At 51.8% G+C, this 22,324-nt stretch overlaps 2 protein-coding genes across 2 annotated transcripts in view; both read right to left on the bottom strand.

Annotated features, from left to right (window-relative positions):
- Nucleotides 1-650: 650 nt before the first annotated feature.
- Nucleotides 651-3,819, bottom strand: GP1BB (glycoprotein Ib platelet subunit beta). The gene is made up of 2 exons (XM_082491414.1): nt 3,036-3,819; nt 651-2,335 (listed from the first exon to the last, which is right to left on the bottom strand). The coding sequence occupies exon 2, from the start codon at nt 2,170-2,172 to the stop codon at nt 1,558-1,560; it is 615 nt and encodes a 204-aa protein (XP_082347540.1). The 5' UTR covers nt 2,173-2,335; nt 3,036-3,819; the 3' UTR covers nt 651-1,557.
- Nucleotides 3,820-7,683: 3,864 nt separating this feature from the next.
- The window catches only part of SEPTIN5 (septin 5), a gene marked incomplete at its 5' end in the record, with an annotated part of 44,364 nt that continues 29,723 nt past the window's right edge, over nt 7,684-22,324 (bottom strand). Inside the window, 11 exons of the mRNA XM_082491438.1 lie at nt 7,684-8,133; nt 8,382-8,445; nt 8,762-8,864; nt 10,781-10,916; nt 12,274-12,370; nt 13,294-13,395; nt 13,719-13,836; nt 14,504-14,638; nt 14,807-14,930; nt 15,499-15,585; nt 16,110-16,206. Of these exons, the coding sequence (XP_082347564.1) occupies nt 8,389-8,445; nt 8,762-8,864; nt 10,781-10,916; nt 12,274-12,370; nt 13,294-13,395; nt 13,719-13,836; nt 14,504-14,638; nt 14,807-14,930; nt 15,499-15,585; nt 16,110-16,206 (1,056 nt within the window). The 3' untranslated portion in view covers nt 7,684-8,133; nt 8,382-8,388. The remainder of the gene's footprint in view (nt 8,134-8,381; nt 8,446-8,761; nt 8,865-10,780; nt 10,917-12,273; nt 12,371-13,293; nt 13,396-13,718; nt 13,837-14,503; nt 14,639-14,806; nt 14,931-15,498; nt 15,586-16,109; nt 16,207-22,324) is intronic.

The raw sequence follows: 22,324 nt of genomic DNA, 5'->3' as shown, positions 1-22,324 counted from the left end.
AAGCAGAGAAGCCCCAGGACCCTCCTTTTCTCCTCAGCCAGCCCCCGCGAGCGCCCAGAGCAACTCCTTCCTCACAGCTTTCCCTCAGCAGCCTCGTGCGCGAAGGTGTGGGCAGCTGAGGGCGGGCAGCGCCAATGGGCACCGCTAGGGGGCGTTCGGCAGCCGTTAGCGACCGTTGGCGGCCGTTGGCGCCGGCACGAGGCGGCGCCCCCTGCCGGCTGCCCCGTCACCCGCCGCTCGGCAGCGCCGCCGGTCACCGCGCTCTGCTCGCCGCGGGGCACCGGGTTTATGTCCCCCGAGGGGCTCGGGGGAGAAGGGGACCCCTTGAGCGGGGGCTGGGGACGCAGGGCACGGGGAGCGCCCGCCCGCAGCCGGCAGGGCCAGCGCCACTCGGGTGTGCTTGCGCCAGAAACACCCCTCTCTCTCCAGCCCCCGTTGTAAAAAAAATAAGCAGCAACCGGGTGAAGGAGAAGGCAGCCCGTGGGGAGAGCGGCCCGCTGTGGAAGCCGACAGCTGCCGGAGTGTAACCCTCCGGTGCACTTCTGGTAAGGTCTCCACCTGCCTGTGGTACTCGTTCCGCTCGCCCGGAGTCTGAGCACGACACTGCCGGGGAGCGCAAGACACCTACTGCAGAATGGGAAAATAAGCCATTTACATCATCATGCATCGTTATTTTATTTCAATTTTGCTTCATTCCAGAGATAATTAAGGGACATCATAACCAGCAGTAGGCACATCCGTGGGCTTTGTAGTCTGAGTCTCTAAAAAAGGCCGGATCCCTCGTGCCAGGTGCCGTACAAGCACAGTCAGAAAGAGCCTCTGCTCCCGACTACTCTTGGCTTCAGGGTGAATTTCTCACAAACATTCAGGGCTGCAGCCTGAACCAGTACACATTGAAGTCAGTATTAAAACTCTAAGTAGATTAAAAGGAATGAAGATAGGGTAAATGGGTAGGCTTCTAAACATTCCCTCCCTCCCCCAGAAGAACACTGGAAATGATGCATCAGGCAAGAAGAAACATCCTTTCCCTTTTACTGATGGGAAACTGAGGCGGGAGGCGACTAAGTCACTTGTCCAAAGTTACTAAGGCTATCTGCAGCAGTGCCAATGAAACTGTATTTCTCCATTCTCCTAGTCCAGTCCTTTAACTATTCACTGTCCATCTCTGTCCTCATCTGACCCAATGCAACCAGAAGCATCATTGAAAGTATGGCTGAAATACTGTAGCTTAGGAGGGATCGAGCACTGTAGCCCCGATGAGCTTATGAGCAGTTTGAGTCAGTTCTGGTTGCTGTAGTTTATGATTTCCTTAGTCTACCAAACCAGAACCACTCCCAGCTCAGCAAAGCAATCAAGATCATGCTGAAGATTTTAAAGCATTAAAAAACACAAGATCAGGTCTTTGGAAATACAGCAAGTGTCTGATGAGGTAAAGTCCTGCTTCAGACTGCGGTCATGATCAGATGCTGCACTGAATTGTCCCCTCTGGATATCACAAGCCACATGACCTTGGCACAGCATTGCCCAAGGGGGAGGAGGGTCCTCAGTCTTGTGATGTTAATCACTGTTGTAGGGGCTTCTTGAAGAAGATACCCAGGTGTCTACATGCTGGTGTAGTTCTCGGGTGGTGCTCCGGGCTTCAGCGGTCATTCTCCGAAATTTCTGCAGGTAGACAATGATGAAGATAACCAAGACACCCTGGAGGAAAAGGAGGATGAAGAGACAGACCTGAGAAAGAAGAGCCAGACTGCAGTACCAGTACTGGCATGTGGACATGATCTCGTCTTCTGTCAGATAGGCAATGACTCGGTCCTGCAGGTGAGCTGGGGAGGCACATCTCACATCCCTGTATATGGTCCGGTTCTGCTGCCACTGGAGCCAGGAGCGCAAGTAGAGAATGTCACAGTTGCATTCCCAAGGGTTGCCCTGCAGGTAGACTACCTGGAGGCTCTTTAGGTTGTCAAAGAGCCCATTGGGAATAGAGGTAAGCCTATTGTAACCAAGGTGGATAATTTCAGCCGAAGGGCGGAAAGCAACTGGTAGTTTTGCTACCGTTAGGCCTTTTGACGTGCAGTCAATAATGTTGGTGGCACACTTGCATGGCACAGGGCACATGGGTATCACAAATGGGAGGAAGCTGAGGAGGGACAAGAAGATAATTCCACTCTTCATCTTCACCTGCAAACACTCCCCTGGTGAGACTGGATGAGGTGGAGATCAGGCAAATAGGCACCACACACGCTAGGACTGACACCACAGCCCAGGTCTTTTGTTGGTTTGTTCTGAGGATGATTTTCTCAAGTTGGGTGAATTTGGTGTCCTTCACAGGAGAGCTCTGAAAAGAACAGAGATAAGAGAGGTGTGCAAATTCTTGGTCTCTCACTACAGGAGAGGGAATGTTCCTGGTCTTTCAATGCTGGATTTGAGGAGGAATATGAACAGATGGCTACTGGGACGCTTAGCTGCAGCCATAAAATTAATTTTCACTAGTCCTCAGAAGTGTACAAGGGCTGCTTGTATTTTCAGCATTACTGGGGGCACATTTCTAGGGTAGCCAAGAAAATCTATGTCAAAGAATCAAAAATCAGAATATGAAACCCCTCATGCCTTATCATAGCTCTGAATCACGTCTGTAAGCAAAGCTTTGTTCATGCAAACTGCAAGAAGAGATTCAGAAATAAATTTACTGTTACCACAAGTAAAAAAAGCCTTTCCAGTTTTGAAAAGAAGTGATAAACAGTCCTTGGCCAACAGAGAGGGTTCTGACCACTGAAGGTGGAGGTCAGTGGAGTTTTCCTTGCTAGACATTGCTCCAGCAGGTGAATTATCTGCTTCTGGAGCTGTGACCATGCTGGGAGACATAGGTCAATGAGCTGGTTTTGTATTGCAGTCTCATGCCACTGCTGAATACACAAGCTGCTATAACTTCTTTAGAACAACTACACATACCTGCAACAAGGCAGTGCTTTTCTGTGCCATCCATCAACCAAATAAAAAGAAAAAAAAAAGAACAAAAGGTAGCTTTGTTGACTTACCAGAGTAGTTCAGTCCTTGCTTTCTTGTTGACTTTACAACACAGGAGGAAGGTCTTAAGGCAGTCCAGCCAGTGCAAGAGTGTTTGCAGCTGCATAGCTGAGCTCCCGGATAATCCCCTTGCAGCTGGCTGACAAGATAAGGGTCAGGCTCATCCCAGGGACACCTCCCACACGAGGCCTTCCTGCAAGTTTGCTGCATGTCACCGGAAGCTGAGGCTTCATTGAGCAAGTCTTCCAAGAAATGGGAGCTGATGCTGCTCACAAGAACACGTTTGCTGGGAGAGATGCTGGCAGTACTGGTAACTGGGATTCTGGGCCCACATGCTCAGTCCAACAGAGACATCACAAAGACTCAACTGCAAATCAGTAACTCAAAATGCATTTCAACCTGGAAAGTGACATTACTGGTCTGTACCACACTCCCTGAGCACTGTGGCATTTGGTTTCCCATCTCATCAGGAAGACTATATTTGGCAGAGTAGTGAGACCTAGCACTTTGCAGTGTGCTGACTCTGAATTTTCCCTTGAAACAGTGACACAAATCTACTCCTAATTAGCAGTGGAATATCTGCTGAAAGAAATGGACTTCCAGTGACCACACTGGTGTCAATAGCTGAGCCAAGGAGAAAGATCCTCCAGGCACATGCATTCTCTCATGATCGTTACAGGGGTAAAACATAACTCTTGGCGTTTCACTGTCTACATTAAAATAAACTAGTTAGTTAGAGTCACAAGAAGGATGACAGATTGGGAAAGATAGTGCTCCGAGGGACTGCTCTTTGGATAGCCATGTGAGTCGGCAGCTCTTGACAAGTGCAGCTTGCAGTTACTGAGAAAAACTGACCACATCCTTTTTTCAGAAGTTGCATTACATAAATACTTGAACAGCTAAATCCAAGGGTCAAAACTACATTTAGGTACAATCTTGTCTTCTCAAGGCCATCGCACCTTCACAGATATTTTTCTGCCATCAGCCTGACTCTAAGCATTGGCTATGCTCCTTGGGATAAGGTCACCCAAACTACATTGCAAAACCATTACCCCATTGGGCCCAACTCTCCATTACCCTGTACTGTCCACATCACACAGAGCAGAAATGATGAACACCCCTAATGTGCTGATGTTAAGAGAAGGTAGGGTGTAAACAACAGCAGAATTTGGCCCTAACCAAGGGAAAAATCCCTGATGCTCTAAATAAAATAATTAAGCTTTAAATTTCTAGAAAGTTGGAGCAGATCATTCCAATTGTTTCACTGTGGCAGGCAGGCAGAGTGGAAAAGAGATCTTAGGCTAACAAACGAACCAAATTTTTCCTGCAGGGCCTTTTTTCCCCACTTGGGAGCAGCTTGACTACCGCAGGGTAAGTTTGCTCAGCAAACTTACCTCGTCTCATGCATTTGGTGCTACATTTATTCACAGGAAGGTGTTCAGGCCAGGTGTGGCACAGAGCTGACCTATAGCCAGACCCATTCTGGCTCTGCATGCAGCGCAGACTCAGCAATGCTCCTTTGGCTACTTACAAAATGGATTTCCTGGGACTGGATCCTGCCCAGCTGCCCATTGCTGTTTTAGACACTCCTCCTAGGGGAAGCTTAAAGATAGAAGAACTTCAAGATCATCTTGTCTAGCTTCTGACATAAACAGGCCAGAAATCCCATGCAGGTAGCCCTGCCTGGAGCCTGCTCTGACAGAATTAGATAAAAGGAAAAACAGTGTCAGTTTCGCTCTCTCCTGCCCATTATGTATCACAAAAGCTGCTCAAGGGGACTGAAAATTAAACAGGAAGAGGTTGGTTTTCTGAATGTATTTATTTCACTGATCAATTCAGGTAGTAAACATTATTAATAATAATAACAATAATTATTTAATAAAATGGATATGTTTTAAAAGGTTTCATTTTTCTTTGTTCACAATGACAAAATGTTCAAACAGAAATTTACAAAAAAATATATATTATAATAACCCAACAGATGGACAGGAAACAAAGAGCCTAGGAATGGAGCTGGGGGTGAGGAAGTTGCATGGCAGCGGCAAGCCAGCGTTAAAGCACAGCGGGGTTTGTGAGGAGGAGCAGGGAACGCCATCGCAGAGCACAAAGAGTGGGACCCCCTCCTTCTCTGGGGGGAGGCATGCGGGGAGGCAGCAAGGACTGCACAGGCAGGACCAGTACGGCAGCGGCACACAAGGAGTTCATGCCACAGTTCCCTCCCCAGTCGGGCACCAGATCTCAGACGTTATACCGACAGCCCCAGCTGCAGCCCAGGACAGCTCTGCGGAGCGGGACACCACCTCTGCAGCGACGCACTCAGCAGGGCAAAGCTTGGCAGAGGCATGGGAGTGCAGGGAGTGCAGGGGTCGCGTAGGAGGCTATAGAGGGTTGCGTGAGGGGAGGTGTTAAATTACTTTCCTATCCCCACTTCTTACTGCCAGAGCCAAATGGCCAAGCTACATTTGTTCAGGAGTCTCTTCTCTGCTTACTGTGCAGCTCAATGCAGCAGTACAAAATGCTCCTCCTTTAATAAACAGATGCCACCTTCCAGGACAGAGTCTGAATCCCTGGTGCCCCCAAAAGTCAGTCTCTAATCCCTTTCCAGGCAGCCCCCAAGATCTGGTGCTCTGGGCAGGGACCCTGCTACACGGGGCGTGACTTCAGCAGCAGCACTGCCCCTCTGTAGAAGTTGTCTCTGGTGCCTCACTCCTGTGCATTTTTTCCTAAGTGCAACTTGAACCATCTTTGCCAGCTGGCAGCCAAAGGCTCCAGCTCTCTGTAGAGGACAGACTTGTGACTATCAACTTGATGTAGGAGCCATGTTCACTGAGCTGATGGAACCTTCCTCACCCAGAGGGACAGGGGCAGATTCACCCTCAGCAATCCTGCCTGTGACCAGAGTACCCTGTGCTCACAGGGTGAGCACACAGCACTTCCCACACAGCCCAGGATAAAAGCTGTCAGCTCCTCTATGTCCATGCTTAGGGTAAAGGTTTCATTTATGTTCTAGAATGAATGTGTTTAAAAGAGGAACATCTCTAGCTGGACAGGGCTCATTTGCAACAGAACATCCTCCTCACAGACAAGACTAGTGTAAGAAAAGAGAGGGGACAGGTACTACAAGGTGTTTCCTGTTATGCTAGCACAGATAAAGCTGAGAACTCAGCAGTCCTGCTTCAGACAGCAGCGAGCCAGTACCAGAAAACGTGGAGGAAGCTCCTGTTTCTGGCTACTCCACTGCTCAAGTAAGCACAATGCACAAAGAAAGGTTGTATTTCCTCCTTAAGCACCTTGGTCCTACATGTTATTGAAGACAAGCTGAACCCTTCCCCTCTCCTAGGCTGGCACTGTCACTTAAGAGCCCAATACAGGGGAGAATGAAAAAAAGAAAAAAAAAAAACAACCACCATTGCTGGACACGGCTCTTGTCCAGCTTGCACATTTCTGCCATGGGGCTTCTACCCTCACTTTGTCCTTCCACGCTGCCTTTGTCTCTCCCCTGCCCCTGCAGCCCATGTTCCGGCTAAGCAGAGGCTCTGTACAGTGAATAACTGGAACCAGCCAACCTACTCACCATTTGGACAAGCCCTGATGAGGACTTTAAAGCCCCATGGGGGGACATCAGACAAACGCAGCACCTAATAACAGAACTTAGGGCCTGGCTACCCCTGGCCAACACTGTGCTTCCTATTCAGGGAGATCTACTGGGGAGAGCCAGAGATGGAGGAGAAGATACAAAGGGGGAAAGGGGACAGAGGAATCAGGCCGGGAGCCAGAGGAGCAGAAGGGCCCAGCCCACAGCAGCACTCCCTGGAGTCGGAGGGAAGAGCTGAGCGTCTCTCCCTCCGACAACCCCAATTCCCTGCGAGTGTGGCAGTGTTGCTGGTGAGCCCTGCCCTGTCAGGCACATCACACTCTGGGGCTCTACTCTGGCTGGACTGAAGTTAAAAATACTGCAAGAAGCAAGAACAGGACAGAAGCTGCTGCCCAAAGAGTGCTCTTATCTCTGCCCAGCAGATCCACCAGCCTTCCCAGCACTGAGACAGGAAGAGCCTAGGACCAGGGAGGGGGAGAAGAGCTGAGTCCCAAGGGAAGGGCAGGGGAGCAAGTGCCAAGTCTGCTGGGCTGTATTCAGCTCCATTCAGTCACACTCCTGCACCTGCCACAGTGACCCAACATCTGCCTCGACCGGTGGCTTGCAGATCTCCAGTACAAGCCTACAAGTACTGCCCCTTTCCACAGGAGGACCTCAGAGCCAGCAATGAACTTGTGGGAGTGCAAAGCTTGGGGGTAGGGCACAGCTCTGCATTTGGGGTTGCCCTAGGTTTTCCACCCCCTCCAAAACAGTCCCAGCTAAGCACTCTGACTGCCACAGGGCTTTTCAGAGCAGACACTGGAGACACGCTATAGCTGGCTGACCAGAGCTAAACCATGAGGTACCCTCACCCAGCTACTGATGGGCCCTGGGGCTCCTCTACCAATACCTCTGGCCTGCTGTGGGAGGAAACCATGGCTGGGAAGGTGCTCACTCCCATCATCTCCTCCTTGCAGGCACCAGTCAACAACTCATCCTCTCTGCCAGAAAGACGTAACTGAGAGCAGTCAAAGCCATTTTCTTCTAGCTGACCTCAGGAGACTCAGTCCCTTGCTGCTCAGTGCAAAGATCCTGGAATTTCTTGATAGGAAAAACAAACCCAATCAACTAAACAAAAAACCTCAGAAAAACCCAAGCAGGAAACCAGGCAACCATCAGGACCCCTGAGCAAGTCAGTGCGCAGAGAAACTCCCGTCCCCAGCTCTCTGGGCCAGAGTTGGCCACAGGGTGAGGAGCCCAAGCAGCGCAGGTCAAACTCACAGGAGGGTATGGCTGCCTTACAATGCTTGTGCTGGCCCCAGACAAGGGGAGCGGGGAGCGGGACATGGCACCTCAGTTGGGAGTAAACATTTACGTGCATTGACACAGATAGTCTTCAAGTTTGTACACCAGAGAAACCAGGACTATAAATACCAGAGCATTCCCAAACAACAGATTAGTACATGGGAAAGGGAGATCTTTTTCTTTTCTTTTTTTCTTTTTTAGGATGCCTTAGAGATTTCCCAGGCTATTTTCTTTTAAAAAAGAAAAAAGAAAAGAAAGAATAATTATTAAAAAAGAAATGCACATCAGTAAACTGTTAAGTGAACAGCCTCCTCCACAATCCAGCTGACCGCAAAGCCAGCATTGCTGCTAATAAATTAGAGGGTGCGGGTGCGGCTCTTCCCACAAGTCTCTATATAACAGGAAACCTTTTCTAAACGTCCACAGCTCTTGCCAGGCCTCAGATGGTTATGGGGGATTCCCTCTGCCCTCAAAGTACCTGCCTCTCACTGATCCTGCATCTGCTGCTGCATCTTCTGCAGCATCTCTTGCATCCGCCGTAACTGCATGAGACAGAGAAGAGACAATCAAAAAGGGATTTGTTGTGGCCAGGAGCTGGTGATCTACATGGGGGGCGGGGAGGGCAAAGGAATCCCTCAGAGGGTATTAATTCCTGCCTGAGCACAGAGGCAGCTGTGGAGCCATGTTTCCCTGACAAAGGAAGCCACAGCTTTCACACCCTGTCCTACACACCAGAAGCCCGTGATGGTGGGAGGCAGAAGTGGGAAGCCCCACGACAGCCTCTATGGGGAAATCCTGGAGAAATTCCTCAGATTCCAGCTCCAACACCAAGGCGGCCCACACAGAAATGGGTCTCACCTCCTCATCCTTCATTTTGATCAGCTTCTCTGTCTCAGTGTCCGGTGTTGGGAGAGGCAGGATAGGAATCGGGCTTTCTATCCTGTTGTCCTGAGTCAGCTTGCTAGAGAGACAGAGAGAGGGAAGAAACGCAGTCAGTCATGGTTCAGGCTGGCTGACTTTGGTGTCACCACGCGATGGCTGTCACTCACGATGGCAGACCTCCCAGCAACGCAGCAGCATGCACCCAGCCAAGTGGAGAGCCTGTGGGGCAATCTAGCCCAGAGGTGTGGGATGCACTCAGATGCAGAATGAGACCAAAGCCAATAAAAGTTTTCAAAACAGATGCCTGTAAGTAGCTAACAGAGAAACCCCAAACCAGGCTTGCACTGACAGCAAACACAGAAAGGGCTGATATTTCTGACTTCCTTTTGTAACTGCATTGGCAAGCTTAGCAGAGACATTTACAGCCAGTTTATCTGGTCTCTTTTGGCTCATCTGTGCATGTGCCCACGCATATACAGCATCAACACAAACTATCAGCATCTCTAAGGCACCACATGCTCACCATGGTCCTTTTTTTTTCCAGGAAGATAAAACCAGGGGAGCAGTTTAATAGCTGAAAGTCTGATAACAAAACCTGCCCTTACATTCAGGAGGTGGGAGACATGACAGGCAACAGGCACAGCACAGCAGCATTGTAATGAGGGCTAGAGATGCACACGAATGCAGGCAGGGGACAGAGGAAGGAGGTGACTTTCTTCCAAAAGTCAGGGCATCTCTCCGTAAGTAAGGAGGGGGTGGTAGTGGCCAAAGAAGCCTGGAATGAAGCTGGGAATTCAAGATGCCACTTGCAGGAGTTCACCACTTGGAGTCACCGTTGGCTCATTATTGAATCAATTCCATCCCTGGAGTTTGGAATCTCCTCCCAAAACATGTCTCTAGAGAAGACCTTTATCCCACTGCTAGAAATGGCCACACTCTGGCTTTATGAGATTTGTTCACTGGCAAGGAACTAGCCACGGCGTGAGAAACGGTACCAAACTTAAGCTTTTCTTAAGCTGAGCAACTGCTTTTTCATTGTGCTCTTCTTTTAATAGATACATAGCCTACCTAAATAGCAGCTGTGACACTTCTCACAGATCTGTAGCATTTAACATAGTTATTTTCGGACTCAGTATTCTCACTGTTCAAAAAGACAGGCTCGTCTGCTATGCAAAAGTACTGAGATACACTGTGTGTGAACAGAATGTGCCAACATGCACGTTTGCGCACATGCAGGACTGTTCCTTGGTGAAGCACAGCCATTTCTGCCCTGCAACGTGGCAGCACAGAGCGACCTGGCCAGTTCAGGCAGGAAGTGAGGGGGATGGTTTACAACAGATGAGCCAAGACCTACTTAAACCTAAAATTTGTCACCAGTATTTCAGTCATGGAAGGAAAAGGAAAAAAAAGACGTTTTAAATGAGAAGACTGTGAGTGCTCTCTCTTCTATTTTCTGAGCATTGTGACTAAAACCACAGAGAATCAAATGCAATGGGAAAACAATGCAGAGAAATCTTTGGAGATTCGTTAAGAGTCTTGATAATTGCCTGGCCTCTGTTGTCTGAGAAACAACAGCATCTCAAGGGTCGTGCTGTTACTTGGACAGAACTGCAGAATGCCTTGCTCTTTGGCAATGCACACAGCTATCACCCACCAGAGAGATGCTTTATCCCCTGTTTCGTTAGGCTGGATGTATTTCACCCAGTGCTAGGAACAGCTCTTCAAAAGAATCTCCAGGCCTATTTCCCAAGATCTTCATGGGGAGTCCTTAGACAGGAACATGGATTCTCAGAAGCATCCCCACCATGGACTCAGGCTGTGGAAGAAGTGCCTGGATTTGCTATTTTACTTCCCAGTGCCATTCCCCAGGCTGCAGCCCAGCATGTCCCCAGCAGACCCACAGCCTCCTGACTGATGAGCCATTCTAAAAGCAACCCCAGCTCCGCAAAGAGTGAGACACCCCTGCCACCTCCGCTTGAAGCGGTGAGGACCCACCTGGTCATTTGCTGGATGCACTGAGCTCGGTAGTTCTCATAGTGAACATCGCAAGTGACGTCCTTCAGGTCGTGCATATGTGTCCGGATCAGCATGTTCCGCAGCTTCACAAAGTCGCAGTGTGCCTGGTTTTCCACTGTGGAAGCAACAACAGGAGAGTGCTTGGACGTCACACCTCACCAGCCCTCTCCAGGGAGCCCCTTCTCACCTCCTGGTTCCCAGGCTGGACTAAAACTGCCCCCAGGGTTCCTTCCTCATCTTCCCCTCACTCTCCCCTGCCACTGCCTGGGGCTCTCCCCCTGGTCCTGGCACAGGCTCCAATGATGCTCTGCACTTCTTGATGCTGAAGCCAGGCTGCTGAGGTCACTGTGTCCCCAGGACTTTTTCTGGGTAAGAGGATTAAGCAAGCATGTACAGCAAAGCCTTGAAAGAGGATGCTGCTCCCAGGTACATGGGATGTCGTTATAACCACAGTAAGGGCAGCCAGTGCTGAAGGCAAACTGCTCATGTCCTCAGAATTTAGGGTTGATCAAAAGGCCCCTGTAAGCAAAATCAGCCCCTGAGGAGCAAAGGCATGAGCAGGCAACGGTCTGGAGAGCTGGAAGGGCTGCTGTTACCAGGGGAAGCCAGGGTCCAGGCAGCTCTGTGGGACTGCAGGGAAATGTTGTGCTCAGTAGCAGTGTGCCTGCCATGGTGATCTCAATTCACCTCTCTACAGGGCTGGGGAAGCCATCTGTGTCAGGCCCAGGGTTTCACAAAGTTGATCCCACTGCCAAATGCCAGTGCCCCGACAAGCACAACCCCTCTGGAGCCAGTGAGAGAGCAGAGGCAGCAGCTGGGCAGCCCAACTAGCCACACCAGCCCACAAGTGCACACATAGGCTTTTCACATCTAAAGCTGCAAGACCTTAAAGCAACATGCCAGCATGGGAGTCAGCAATGGCAGCAGAAGCCATTCCACGGTTATGCTGTCTATGGGCTTTATGAAATTTTTCCCTTTAGAAATGAAGATAGAGACAAACACACTGTGCATCAGCACAGCCTCCAGCCCGGCAACTCTAGCACATACAGGAGTGGCAGCAAAGAAAGAGGGAGTGCAGGACGGTTTAAGATTCAGTTTGCCTGAGGGCAATGGCTTCTCCCCAGAAACTAAACTGGCAATGCCCAGCCTCTCCCCTTAATAAGAAGCCACATCCTAGGGCATTAAAGCCCAAGCATTCTTCCATTCACACTGGAGCCTCTCTTCTTTAGTCTGTCATGGCTTCAGAGGCAGGGTGATTGCTACACCCCCTGTAACAGACCTCCTGAGGTGGCCCCAGTGCCTCTGTCTCTACCCTACCTTGTCCCCTGCCATGTGCCAAAGGTGGCACAGTCAGTTGCAGCTGTGCAGAGGCCAGCTTTCCCCTGCTGTCCCTGTTGCAAGTGCCTGCCTGTCTTTCCCCTATCCCTGCCTGCCCCTTGCTCACAGTGCCGGCTCCCAGGCACCACGCTTACCTTCCACAATGCCCCAGGGATACAGCCGTCCACGGACTCGCTGGCCTTTTGCCTCCACCACAGTGTTGCTGCCGATGACAGCAAAGGGAGCGCTCTCCTGGAACGAGAGGCATCGCTGAGCACAGCTCAGCCTGGGGCTCCCCACAGACCCTTCCTCCAAGGGCCAAGCTCGGGCAGACAGAAGAGGAGGAGGAAGGTGCTGGTAGGAAAGGCACAGAGACATCCACATGTGCCACAGCACAGGATACCAGAACACAGTTGCAGAGAAAAGCCTAATGTGCTGGGATGTGCAGGCAGCCTAATTCCCAGCCTGACCTTCTCAGCTGTCCTGAGGAAAGTTGTGTCTCTGCAAGTGCCTGCATCCCTTCTTCAAGGGGAAACTCTACAAGGAAGCCAGAGCAGAGAGGCTGGGACACCAAGCAAGTGGCACAATGTAGGCCAAGAGCTTGTCCAGGGAGGGATGTACAGGCTGCGCTCCTCTCTGCTCAGAATGAAGTCAAAGCCCATTGCACCTCTCTGACAGGAGAAACAAGGCCATACTGCATGCACACACAGGGCTGGCTCAGCTTGGGAGCAGGTCAGGCCTGGGCTGCTGGAGCCTCCAGCCAGGCCTGTATGATCATGTTGTTCCCCCCATGCAACTGATGTGTCACAGTGGTGCCTCGTCACTCACAAATCACTCCTCCTTGCTTATAGCATCACTCAGAAATAGGTGTTTACAAATGCTGTACAACCCAGCCTCCATCTTAAACACACATGCTGGGGTGGACCGAGGAAAGATTGTCACTGCCTGGTCGGAGAGCATAAGTGCCATGTCTTCATGACACACTTGGCTTTACGGCACCAGCACGGACATCAGCACCTTCTCCAGGCCATCTACCATGTGAGCCAACATAGGCTGTCCTCTCGGTATCACTAGCACAGGCCTTTGGCACACATAGGGCAGCTCTGGCTCCTTCTAGAGCAACCGACATACCCATGAGCCAGACTTCCCAGTCCCCTGCTGAGCAGGTTCCTTACCTTCAGCTCTCTGTCTTGCTGCTTGAACTCCTCATCTTCATCAGAGTCACACTCAGGAAACTGGTACACTTTAATGCCAAATTTGTCAATCTCTTCTCGGATCTGTGTCCATGCAAGACAAAAACAAAAGGATGCAACACTGAACAATAAAGAAATGCTGTGTTTATTCACCGTTTGTGCTGCCATGGGTTTGCTATAGCCTAGATGGCAAAACAATTCGATGTTTCTTCTAGAGCTGCCTCCCTACAGACACCACTTCTCTTCTCACAGCAGAGCACTGCTGCAATTAGATTTGCAGGTACTGTATGTGTATGTATATATATATACACACAGGCACGCACACAATATATCTCTCTCTCCCCTCTGTACTCAGCCCATCCCTGCCGCCACATCAGGTACACCCCTGTAGAGAAAGAGCATCTCACCCTCTCTTTTAGCTTCCGGATCTCGGAGGGAATCAGGCAGTCGGCTTTGGCAATCAGGGGCACAATGTTGACCTTCTCATGCAGAGCCTTCATGAACTCGACATCCACAGGCCTCAGTCTGCAGCAGGGATGAGGAAGGACATGGTGTGCAAGGACACACTGGGCAGCTCCCCATCCAGCCTCTCCCACCCACCCGGCACGAAGGGGAAAGGACAGCACTGTCACAAGAGCCTGGGGCAGCCCAGGGACAGCCCTCAGCTAGGGCTGTACCTTCAGGAAAGCTGCCTCAGATTTAGCTGATGAATGTCTCACACAGGCACAGGCTGTGTATTTGCCCCCTTGCAGGCCCAATACTGCCCAGGCCAGAGACCGGGTCCTCCCTCTGGCTGCCCTGTGCTGCATGCAGCAAACATGGCCCCTCCGGCTGCTCCCGGCACGAGCCAGCAAGGGGCAGGAAATGAAGGCAGCTTAAAACTCCCTTTCCTACTCATCAGTCAGGCTTAGCTAGATCGGAAGATACAAGTCTGTGTGGCATTATTTCTCCTGATTTCCAAAACAGGCTGTAAGGCCTAAGGGAGATCCGCTCTGCCTGATCATGGGCAGTCTGTCATGCCAGCGAGGGGGAGGGAGGTGGTGTGATGCTCAGCTGAGGGAGAGCATCCAGACAGCTCTTCTCCTGTGCCAGCAGCCCTGCCAATGTACGAGCCACTATAGGGCAATCCTGGTGCACAAGGGTTTTCCCTCCGGACTGAGTCATACCCTGGCCCTGGAGTGGGGACTCTCACCCGTGCCCAAAGGGCGAGATGAAGTAGAGGCAGCAATGCACTCGGTTGTCCTGGATGTTCTTCCGGTTCAGGCCACTCTCATCACGGAAATACTGCTCAAACTGCTGGTCAATGTAGTCAGTGATGGGCTTCCAGCTGGGAAGGGCAATTCAATCAAAACAAAATCATGTGTTTAACAGGACAGTGTCTCCTAGGGACTATGAGGCAGCAGCATCCCCTTCCTGCTGCCAGACCCCCTGTGAAGCACCCACATAAAGCAGACATGGCCAAGGACTAGGAGGAAGGCAGCAGTGGCCTGCTCACCACTCAGTGTTGTTAACAGCATCTCCAAAGCCTGGTGTGTCCACTATGGTCAGCTTCAGCTTGACACCCTTCTCCTCAATGTCCACCGTGTGCTTGACGATCTCTACTGTCTGGTTGATTCTCTCTTTGAACAGGAATACATGAGTTAAAGCTAGGCAGTAACGCTGGGGATCCCCACTGACACCCACGACAAGCCGGCTCCCTCCTTATCACTGAGCACAGGGAGTAACATGGGTTTCAAAAAACCCTGATCATCCTCTAAGGAGCCTCAAGGGAGTGGTACTGTGGGAGGCCAGGAGAAGGCAGACAGACTCTGAGAAGATACACAAACCTCTGAAGTGCTTGTAGCCCAGCTGTTCTGAACATTTTGTCCGCTCATTTGGTAAGGGGAAACCCTACCACACTCCAACACCCAAGAACAAAAGACAAATCTCAACATCTCAACCCAAAGGGCTGGTGCTGCTCTGCAGCCTTGCCTTCTCTTCATAGGACAGAAGAGCCCCACAGCCAAACCCTTCTTGCTGGAATAGCAGCGCCTCTGCAGCCAGCAAAAGAGAGAAGAGCAACAAACAGGGCTGGGATCCAGCCAAGCCTGCAGCTGCTGCTGAAGCAAGAAACTAAAGTACTAGTCCTTTGGACAGTCTAGATCTGCAGGCACAAGAACCATTCACCCCCCTTTGTCCCCAACTTACCCTCTGCGTTGAGGAGCTTTCTGTCTTTGTAGAGGTCTGTCAGGAACAGGCTATTCACCAGCGTGGATTTGCCCAGACCCGACTCTCCTAATTGACAGAGCGCAAAGGGGAGGAGGGAAAAGCAAGCAACATGACCCACTAATTGACTTACAAATGAAACTCTGAACAAGGCTTTGAATCCTGAGCCAGAGGAAGTGAGAGAGATGAGCTGTCAGAAGCTGTTTATGGGCATTACATTTTTCCAGCAGTGGGAGGATTTTTGCTGCAAGATGTCTCAATCCTTGTTCAAATGTGATTTCCCAGCCACTCCATCCTCCCTCCCCTTGCCTTCCTGCAGTCCCTGACTGGCCCTGCCTTCACCCCCCTGACCAGCCGCTCTGTTGGAGAAGAAGCTACTCTCATTGCTTGCTCAAGCAGGCTGTGAGTGGTCAGGGACGGCCATTACTCCTGGGGAAACAGTGTGACTGCAACACAAGAGGAAAGCAAGGTCTGAGACAAGGACTAGAACAGAGCGAGGGGAGGATCCCAGGTGCTAAGGGAGCACCTAAGGGAAGTGAGGAGAGCTGGCTCCCTCCACACACCCACCACCTCCATCCACTGGGTAGTCTCACCTGCAACCATCAGGGTGAAGTCAAACCCCTTCTTCACAGATTTCCGGTGGACCTGGTTCGGCAGAGTGGCAAAGCCCACGTACTGCTTCTCATGGTCCTGCAGGGCAGAGGCAAATGGAAGCAGGTCAGGGTGTGCCATCCCTCCTGCTCAAGCCTCACACAGTGACAAGGAGCTGGACTCAAAAAGCCCATGAGGCAGAGCCAAGGGGTGGAGGAGAGTTTGCTCCCTGCCCTGGCAGTGGTGTAGGGCAGGGCATGCACATCCTCTGGGCTCAGAGACTTCTGCCCTTCCCACAGGTGGGCACAGAGGGCCACTTCCTCCCAGCCACAGCCCTACTTGGCTGCTCTCACCTGCCAACGTGGCAGTTCACAGCAGCCTTCCAGCAAGGAGAACAGAAGGGAAAAGGCACATCCCACCGTTCCACCAGAGAGGACATCTGGGGCTGCTACTGACACACTATCTTCCTAACTCTTTGTTCCTCCCGCACAGTTGCAGGCTCCCTTCACAGAAGGCTCACCAAAGTCACCTTTCCCCAGGTCTTTCAGAGCCATTTCTGCATCTCCCCCTCCAGAGGCACGTATGGTACGTGATGGATAGCTCTCTGTAATTAGCACCCCAGGGCTGGTGGTGTCCTGAGCCATGTCTAGAGGAAGGCACAGTGGCTTGGCTTCTGTTTGACCTGGGACAGGATTATTTCTTGCTGTGTCACAGCCACTCCTGGCTGAATAAGAGGAAATCCTGAATAATCTCTGCTGTTATATCTGAAGTGACAGAAGTTCAAGGAGCATGGGAAGCAGTAAGATGCAAAATTACTGAGAATACAGGTGAGATGCTTTTGGTGAAGGTATTACACATGGTAGTACTGGAGTGTTACCTCCTGCCTAACCACCCCCCAGACACAGCCTGCTGTCACCAAGCGCTCTCATAGCACGTAAAAGCCACAACCACCTCACAAGCATGGCACACACTCTGTACAAGCGCACTAAGTGCACGCAAGGAGTGACATGACCAATGGAGCATTTTGCAAATAGACAGCCTGTGCTGTCCCAGAGGCACGCACCCTGCTCGTGCAGGGCACATCCCAAAAGGCGAACACAGCTCGCCTGCGGGATTCACAGACCTGCTCCAGCTACTGCCCTCAGGCTGGGCTCAGCACATGGTCTGGTGTTGACAGCTTGGGCAGCTGCAGGTAACTGGGCCACAGCCTGGCTGCTCCATCCATCCAGGCTCCAGCTGAGCACCACTGGGCCTTCACAGCCCGCACCCCCATGGCACTGCTTTTCCCTCCTCAGGCCCCATCGCAGAGGGAAGGTGGGCATGGACTCTGGCAAACACCTCCTTTCTCACATACTTTCCAAGCTAGACCCAAGGGGAAGCAACCGTTCACAAATGCCTGCGCTAGATACATCATAGACTGCTTTTCAACATCACTTAAAATAAACATACCCCTGGGATTCACACCACAGGCAAATCCACAGAGCTAGGAGTTCCTCAAAACCAGCCCCAGCTCCCACACGGCCATGGATGCCTTCAAGCATATGGCTGTCCTCACCCCACAGCTCCCTGGCACTGTTTCTCCAGGGACAGCAAGGAAGAACTCTGTTCCTAAGATTAACTATCTCCATTCCTGGGGCACACAATCAAAGAAACACAAATTGCAATCCAGTGTGTCAAGCTCAGGGCAATGCTGGCTTGCACTTATTTCCATACTGCAAGTGGGAAATGCAGCTCCCGAGCAGCCCTCTACAACTTCTGGCTGCACATCCACACATGTCAGCATCGTCGGGTGCCCTCGGCCAGGCAGACTGCAAAGTCCATGTGAGGACATACAGCAGGGAGGCCACAGAGTCTTCTCCTCCCAATTTATGGCTGCTCTGGAGCTGCCCATTCAGACAGGACAGACGTAGCTGATGGCCATTGTGGCCCACGGACTCTGTTCTTTAGCAGGTCACCGCCTTCTAGAAATTTAGGTTTGGTTTGTGTCTCAGACTTGGTCACTTTAGCCCTGACAGAGTGACCGCGGGCTCTGGTCTCTCCCACCTCATCCCCTTGCTAACATGGCTGAAGCAATGCTGTTTCACCACCCCACAGTCCAGAAAGGCAGGAAGGGACAGAGCAAATGAAATTAGAGAGAAGCGGGGAGAATTAAATAGTCCCCAAAGCACTGCATTGGCAGCTCCAATGGCTGAGCTAAAAGGCAGTGGCAGCCCAAAGCAGCGGTGCAGTGAGCAGCCAGACCCCAGGGTGAGAAGTGATGGCAGTTCTGACGAACTGCACGTGGCAAAGCAAAGCCTGCCTGGGGGGGGGGAACACTGTGAACTCCCACCCAAAAAGCTCAGTAAAGGGTAAATATGAGGTGCGCAAAGCAGAGTGAGAAATGCGATACTAGCAAGATCAAGAAAACAAGAAAAAAAGGGCCACTTCCAGCCTGTGTCCCTCAGTCCAGGGCTGCCTCCTGGCTGCTTTGCTTCCTGGTGGAACACATCTATGAGCACAACCAAAACGCACACGTAACAGCCTGAGCCTCACAGCGCAAGGACCGGTGTTGCTCAGCGAGCGGCACAAATACACAACATCCTTCCCCTTGAGCTTCTCATACAGCCAAGCTTTGGGTCAGAGCAGGAGGAGACCTCCCCGATCTTTACCAGAATTTGGAAAGACAAGCACCTGCTTGACATGTGAAGTAGTACTAGTAACATGCTAATAAAACCATAGCTGAGGCTCAGGGTGTGTTTCTCTTATTTTCTTTGTTTTTTAACCTAGATGACTAAGGGCTGACAGTGGAGACACTGGGGAGCTGAGTTCTGGTGCAACTCTGCTTACTTCAGCCAAGTGTAACTGGCTGAACTTGATCTCCTGTTTCTGTTCAGCCCAACCAAGAAAGCACAGATTTACTGTACCTTTGGTTACCTCCCCATAGCTCGCTGGAATCACAACATTTGAGGTGAACAAATCCCAACTGGCACAGGACACTGCCCTTTACCCATGGCTCATGCAGTCATTTCCCTTGCAGCGAGGAAGGTCAGTGCTGAGCACAATACCAAGGGAAGGGCTTCCCTCGCAGTGGGAGGCAGCCAGAGTCACAAGGGGAAAAGCTCTGTCCCCAGCTGTGCCTCCCTCCGACCAGACACAGACGCACTGCAGAGCCCTGCCGGGAGCTGGTGGCCAGCCTGCCTGCCAACGGTGAAGGTAAGACACGGAGGTGAAATTGTGGGGAGGGATCCCCTTCTAACAGCCTTCCATCAGGAACAACAGTGTGGTCCCTGCAGCACGGCCAGCCTAGACCCACAGCTCCTCATCTTGGCTTTGAGACACCCAACGCGTGCTCCCATCCCAGTGATGTTCGGGTACTGCAACAGGCACGTGCCACTGTCTCTGCTAGTGTGCCAACATCGACATCGTGCTTAAGGAGCCCAAGTAGCCTCCTGAGCCTAGTGTCTGCCTTGCTCAAAGCTCTACACTGCTCTTTGTTAGGACTCAACACACATGCTATCTGCAGAGCAGCTATGCACAGGATAGAGAGCACTGAAGGGGGTAATAGAGGGCTGTGAGGGCTACTGAAGGAGGCAGGTGGCTTTCTGGGTTGTGAAAAGCTAAAATCCATTAATTAGATGAGAGACTTGGCCTGAGGGAGCTCCTGGAGGCATCACAGCCCCCTCTGCAAGCTCCTGACCCTCGTGAGCCAGTTCCCATCAAGTTGACACAGGCTGGGACAGCCCGTCGCTGAACCGTCCTTCCCTTGCCAGCCCCAGCTGTCAGGAAAGGGCCCTGGCCAGCTGAGCCAGTGGCGCTCTGGCACGAGGAGCCTCTCTCCCCACCGTCTCCTCCACGTGCTGCCTTTGTTCCCAATGGCGTCCCGCTCCCACGTGCCTGGGAATGTGCCCCACACACCACAGTGGAGGCCACCAAGAGATGTGGCTGACCTTTGAGGCCCTGTTACAAACCAAAGCGCCCCAGGCCAAGCAAAACACGTCTGTATTCTCTCTCTCAGCACATGCTCACTGGTTCACTGGACATTACAGCAACACATTGCGTCCTCACATCCACTACCACCTGGCCGAGGTGGCCAAGGCCCTCCCAGGGAGTTCAAGCCAAGGAACAAAGCACTGGTGGGTTCAAGTCTTGTTCCTGTTGGGGGTAGAAACATTTAGGATCTATTGCACAGAGGAGAAGCCATCCCTGGTTACCAAGGCGCCCACAGGGCTGTCTGTACCTCCAAGGCAGGGAACACAGCACAGCCTCCATCGCTCCTGCTGTTCCCCATTCCCTCCTCACCTCCCTGGTGGACGTGCTGTTTAAACCAATCCAGATCTCGTGTGACTTCACCATTCAGCCTGGGGATAAATGGGGCCTTGCCGGGTGTATTCAAAAGGGCTAAAATGAAACACCATGGGACCACAGAAAATTTGAAGAATAGCCTCTAGCGGGTCTGGAGCCAACCCCAGAAACAATGGAGCCTGTTGCCCCTGCCTCTACTTCTTTGGGAGGGTCTGTCTGGGTGTTACAGCCTCCAGCACAAGCCGTCCAGCCCCCTCCTGGGCAGCCCTTCCTCCAGCCATTCCCGTCTGGCCAGGCACGGCCGCCACATCCGCATCTGCATGAACCAGCACAGCCCAGCCCCAGAGAAGCAGACCCTTCGCTTCCTTTCATTGCCAGAAAGCTGCATGAATTCATAACGCGAACAGCCCCTGGGGCATCTCCCCTGTACATCTGCTGCCTCGGGCTGGGGCTGAGCATGGCAGTATCAGCAAAACCACTCGCCCACCAACATTTGCTGCCGCAGAAGGAAAACCAACTAGCAAAGCACAGCGTTAACATGATAACACAAACCAGACTGTGTTTGGGCATACACACAGCGCTGCCTCCTGCCCTGAGCCCTCCCAGGCACACACACGCCATTCAGAGAAGGAATCACTGCATCAAATAACCACATAAAAATGTCGCGCATCTTCCAGCTGTCCAACGCGCCCCTCAGCCTTGCTCCCGCGGGGACTGCTCCCCTTCTTTCTGTCCCTGCCATCTCCCCCTTACCAGTGTCTTTCCGCTCTTCTGCTCCTCAGAGCTCTCATTTCGTGCTGCACACGTCTGCTCGGGCACCATCCTCCCCCCTCTTGTCCCTGCTGCTCCCCGGCTCGCACGGCGCTATAAATACATCCCCGTACCTTCAGCTTGGCCGGGTGGCTTCGCTGTGCCTGCGTCCGAGGAGAAAGCAGCCGCTCCACTAACCGCTCCTGAATAATGATCGAATCCATAACCGCGGCCGGCAGGACGGACAGCCACCACGGGCCAAGAAAAAAAACCCCAACCCATGTGTTCCCTCCCAGTCTTCGCTAAATCCATGCGGCAGCCCCCCCGCCCACGCATGCACACACACGCAGGGCTGGCTCAGCTCGCCTCGGCGCGGCGGCCGGGCGAGGCGAGGCGAGGAGGAGAGGCGAGGAGGAGAGAGGGGAGACGAGCGGGCTCCCACGGCAGCTGCCCGGGATTTCCTGCCTGTGCTGCGGGAGGAGCCTGCCAGCAAGGACAGGACAAAAGCCATCGCGGCTGCAATGTCTCTCGCTCTGCCAGTGTCCCGCGGGGAGGTTGTGCACGTACCGGATGCTGTCCCAGCCATGACTCTGACTCCTTTTGTCAGATGGGCTTATTCAGCTGGAGTATTTTTTTAAATATCCTCACTAATGCAGCCAAGACAAAGGTTTGCTGCAAGGAAACCTGCTCTTGGCGAAAATGTGCTGCTTCTGGTTGTGAGTGCGAAGGTCGAAAGGGTCCAGAAAGCTCCCAAAAAGCTGGGTCCAAACTCAACCCCCAGCTCCTAGTCCTGGTTAATGTGGATCTGCCTCCACGTGGTGCTGGTCCATCTGTTGTCTAGTCCGGCTATATTGCAGCCTCATCTCTGAATCCAATTGAAACAGCAGCTGATGTATTCTGGACCTTACAGCAACCATTTAAGCTTTGAAGACATTTCAAAATAAAGAAGTATCTGTGTGTTTGTTAAGCACAAGTACCCAGCCCAGCAATGGCCCAGCATGCACAGAAAAATCATTCAAACCTCAAGTTTGGATTCTGAACCTATGTGTAACACCTGCTTTCCAGCTTTTCTATGCAGCCATAGAAACTGAACAGGAATTTATTTGAAACAGACAAAAGCTGATAATGTCATATAATCACATGATTCAAGAAACTGGGGGGGTAATATCACAGCATGTATAATAAA

Source organism: Vanellus vanellus (genome assembly GCF_965231255.1).
Source record: "Vanellus vanellus genome assembly, chromosome: 16".
NCBI classification, from domain to species: domain Eukaryota; kingdom Metazoa; phylum Chordata; class Aves; order Charadriiformes; family Charadriidae; genus Vanellus; species Vanellus vanellus.
Note: the sequence above shows the minus strand (reverse complement) of the source record. Positions and strands in the feature narration are given on the sequence as shown.

Coding starts and splice junctions, on each gene's coding strand:
- GP1BB (XM_082491414.1), bottom strand. CDS start 2,172: ATGAAGAGTGGAATTATCTTCTTGTCCCTCCTCAGCTTCCTCCCATTT.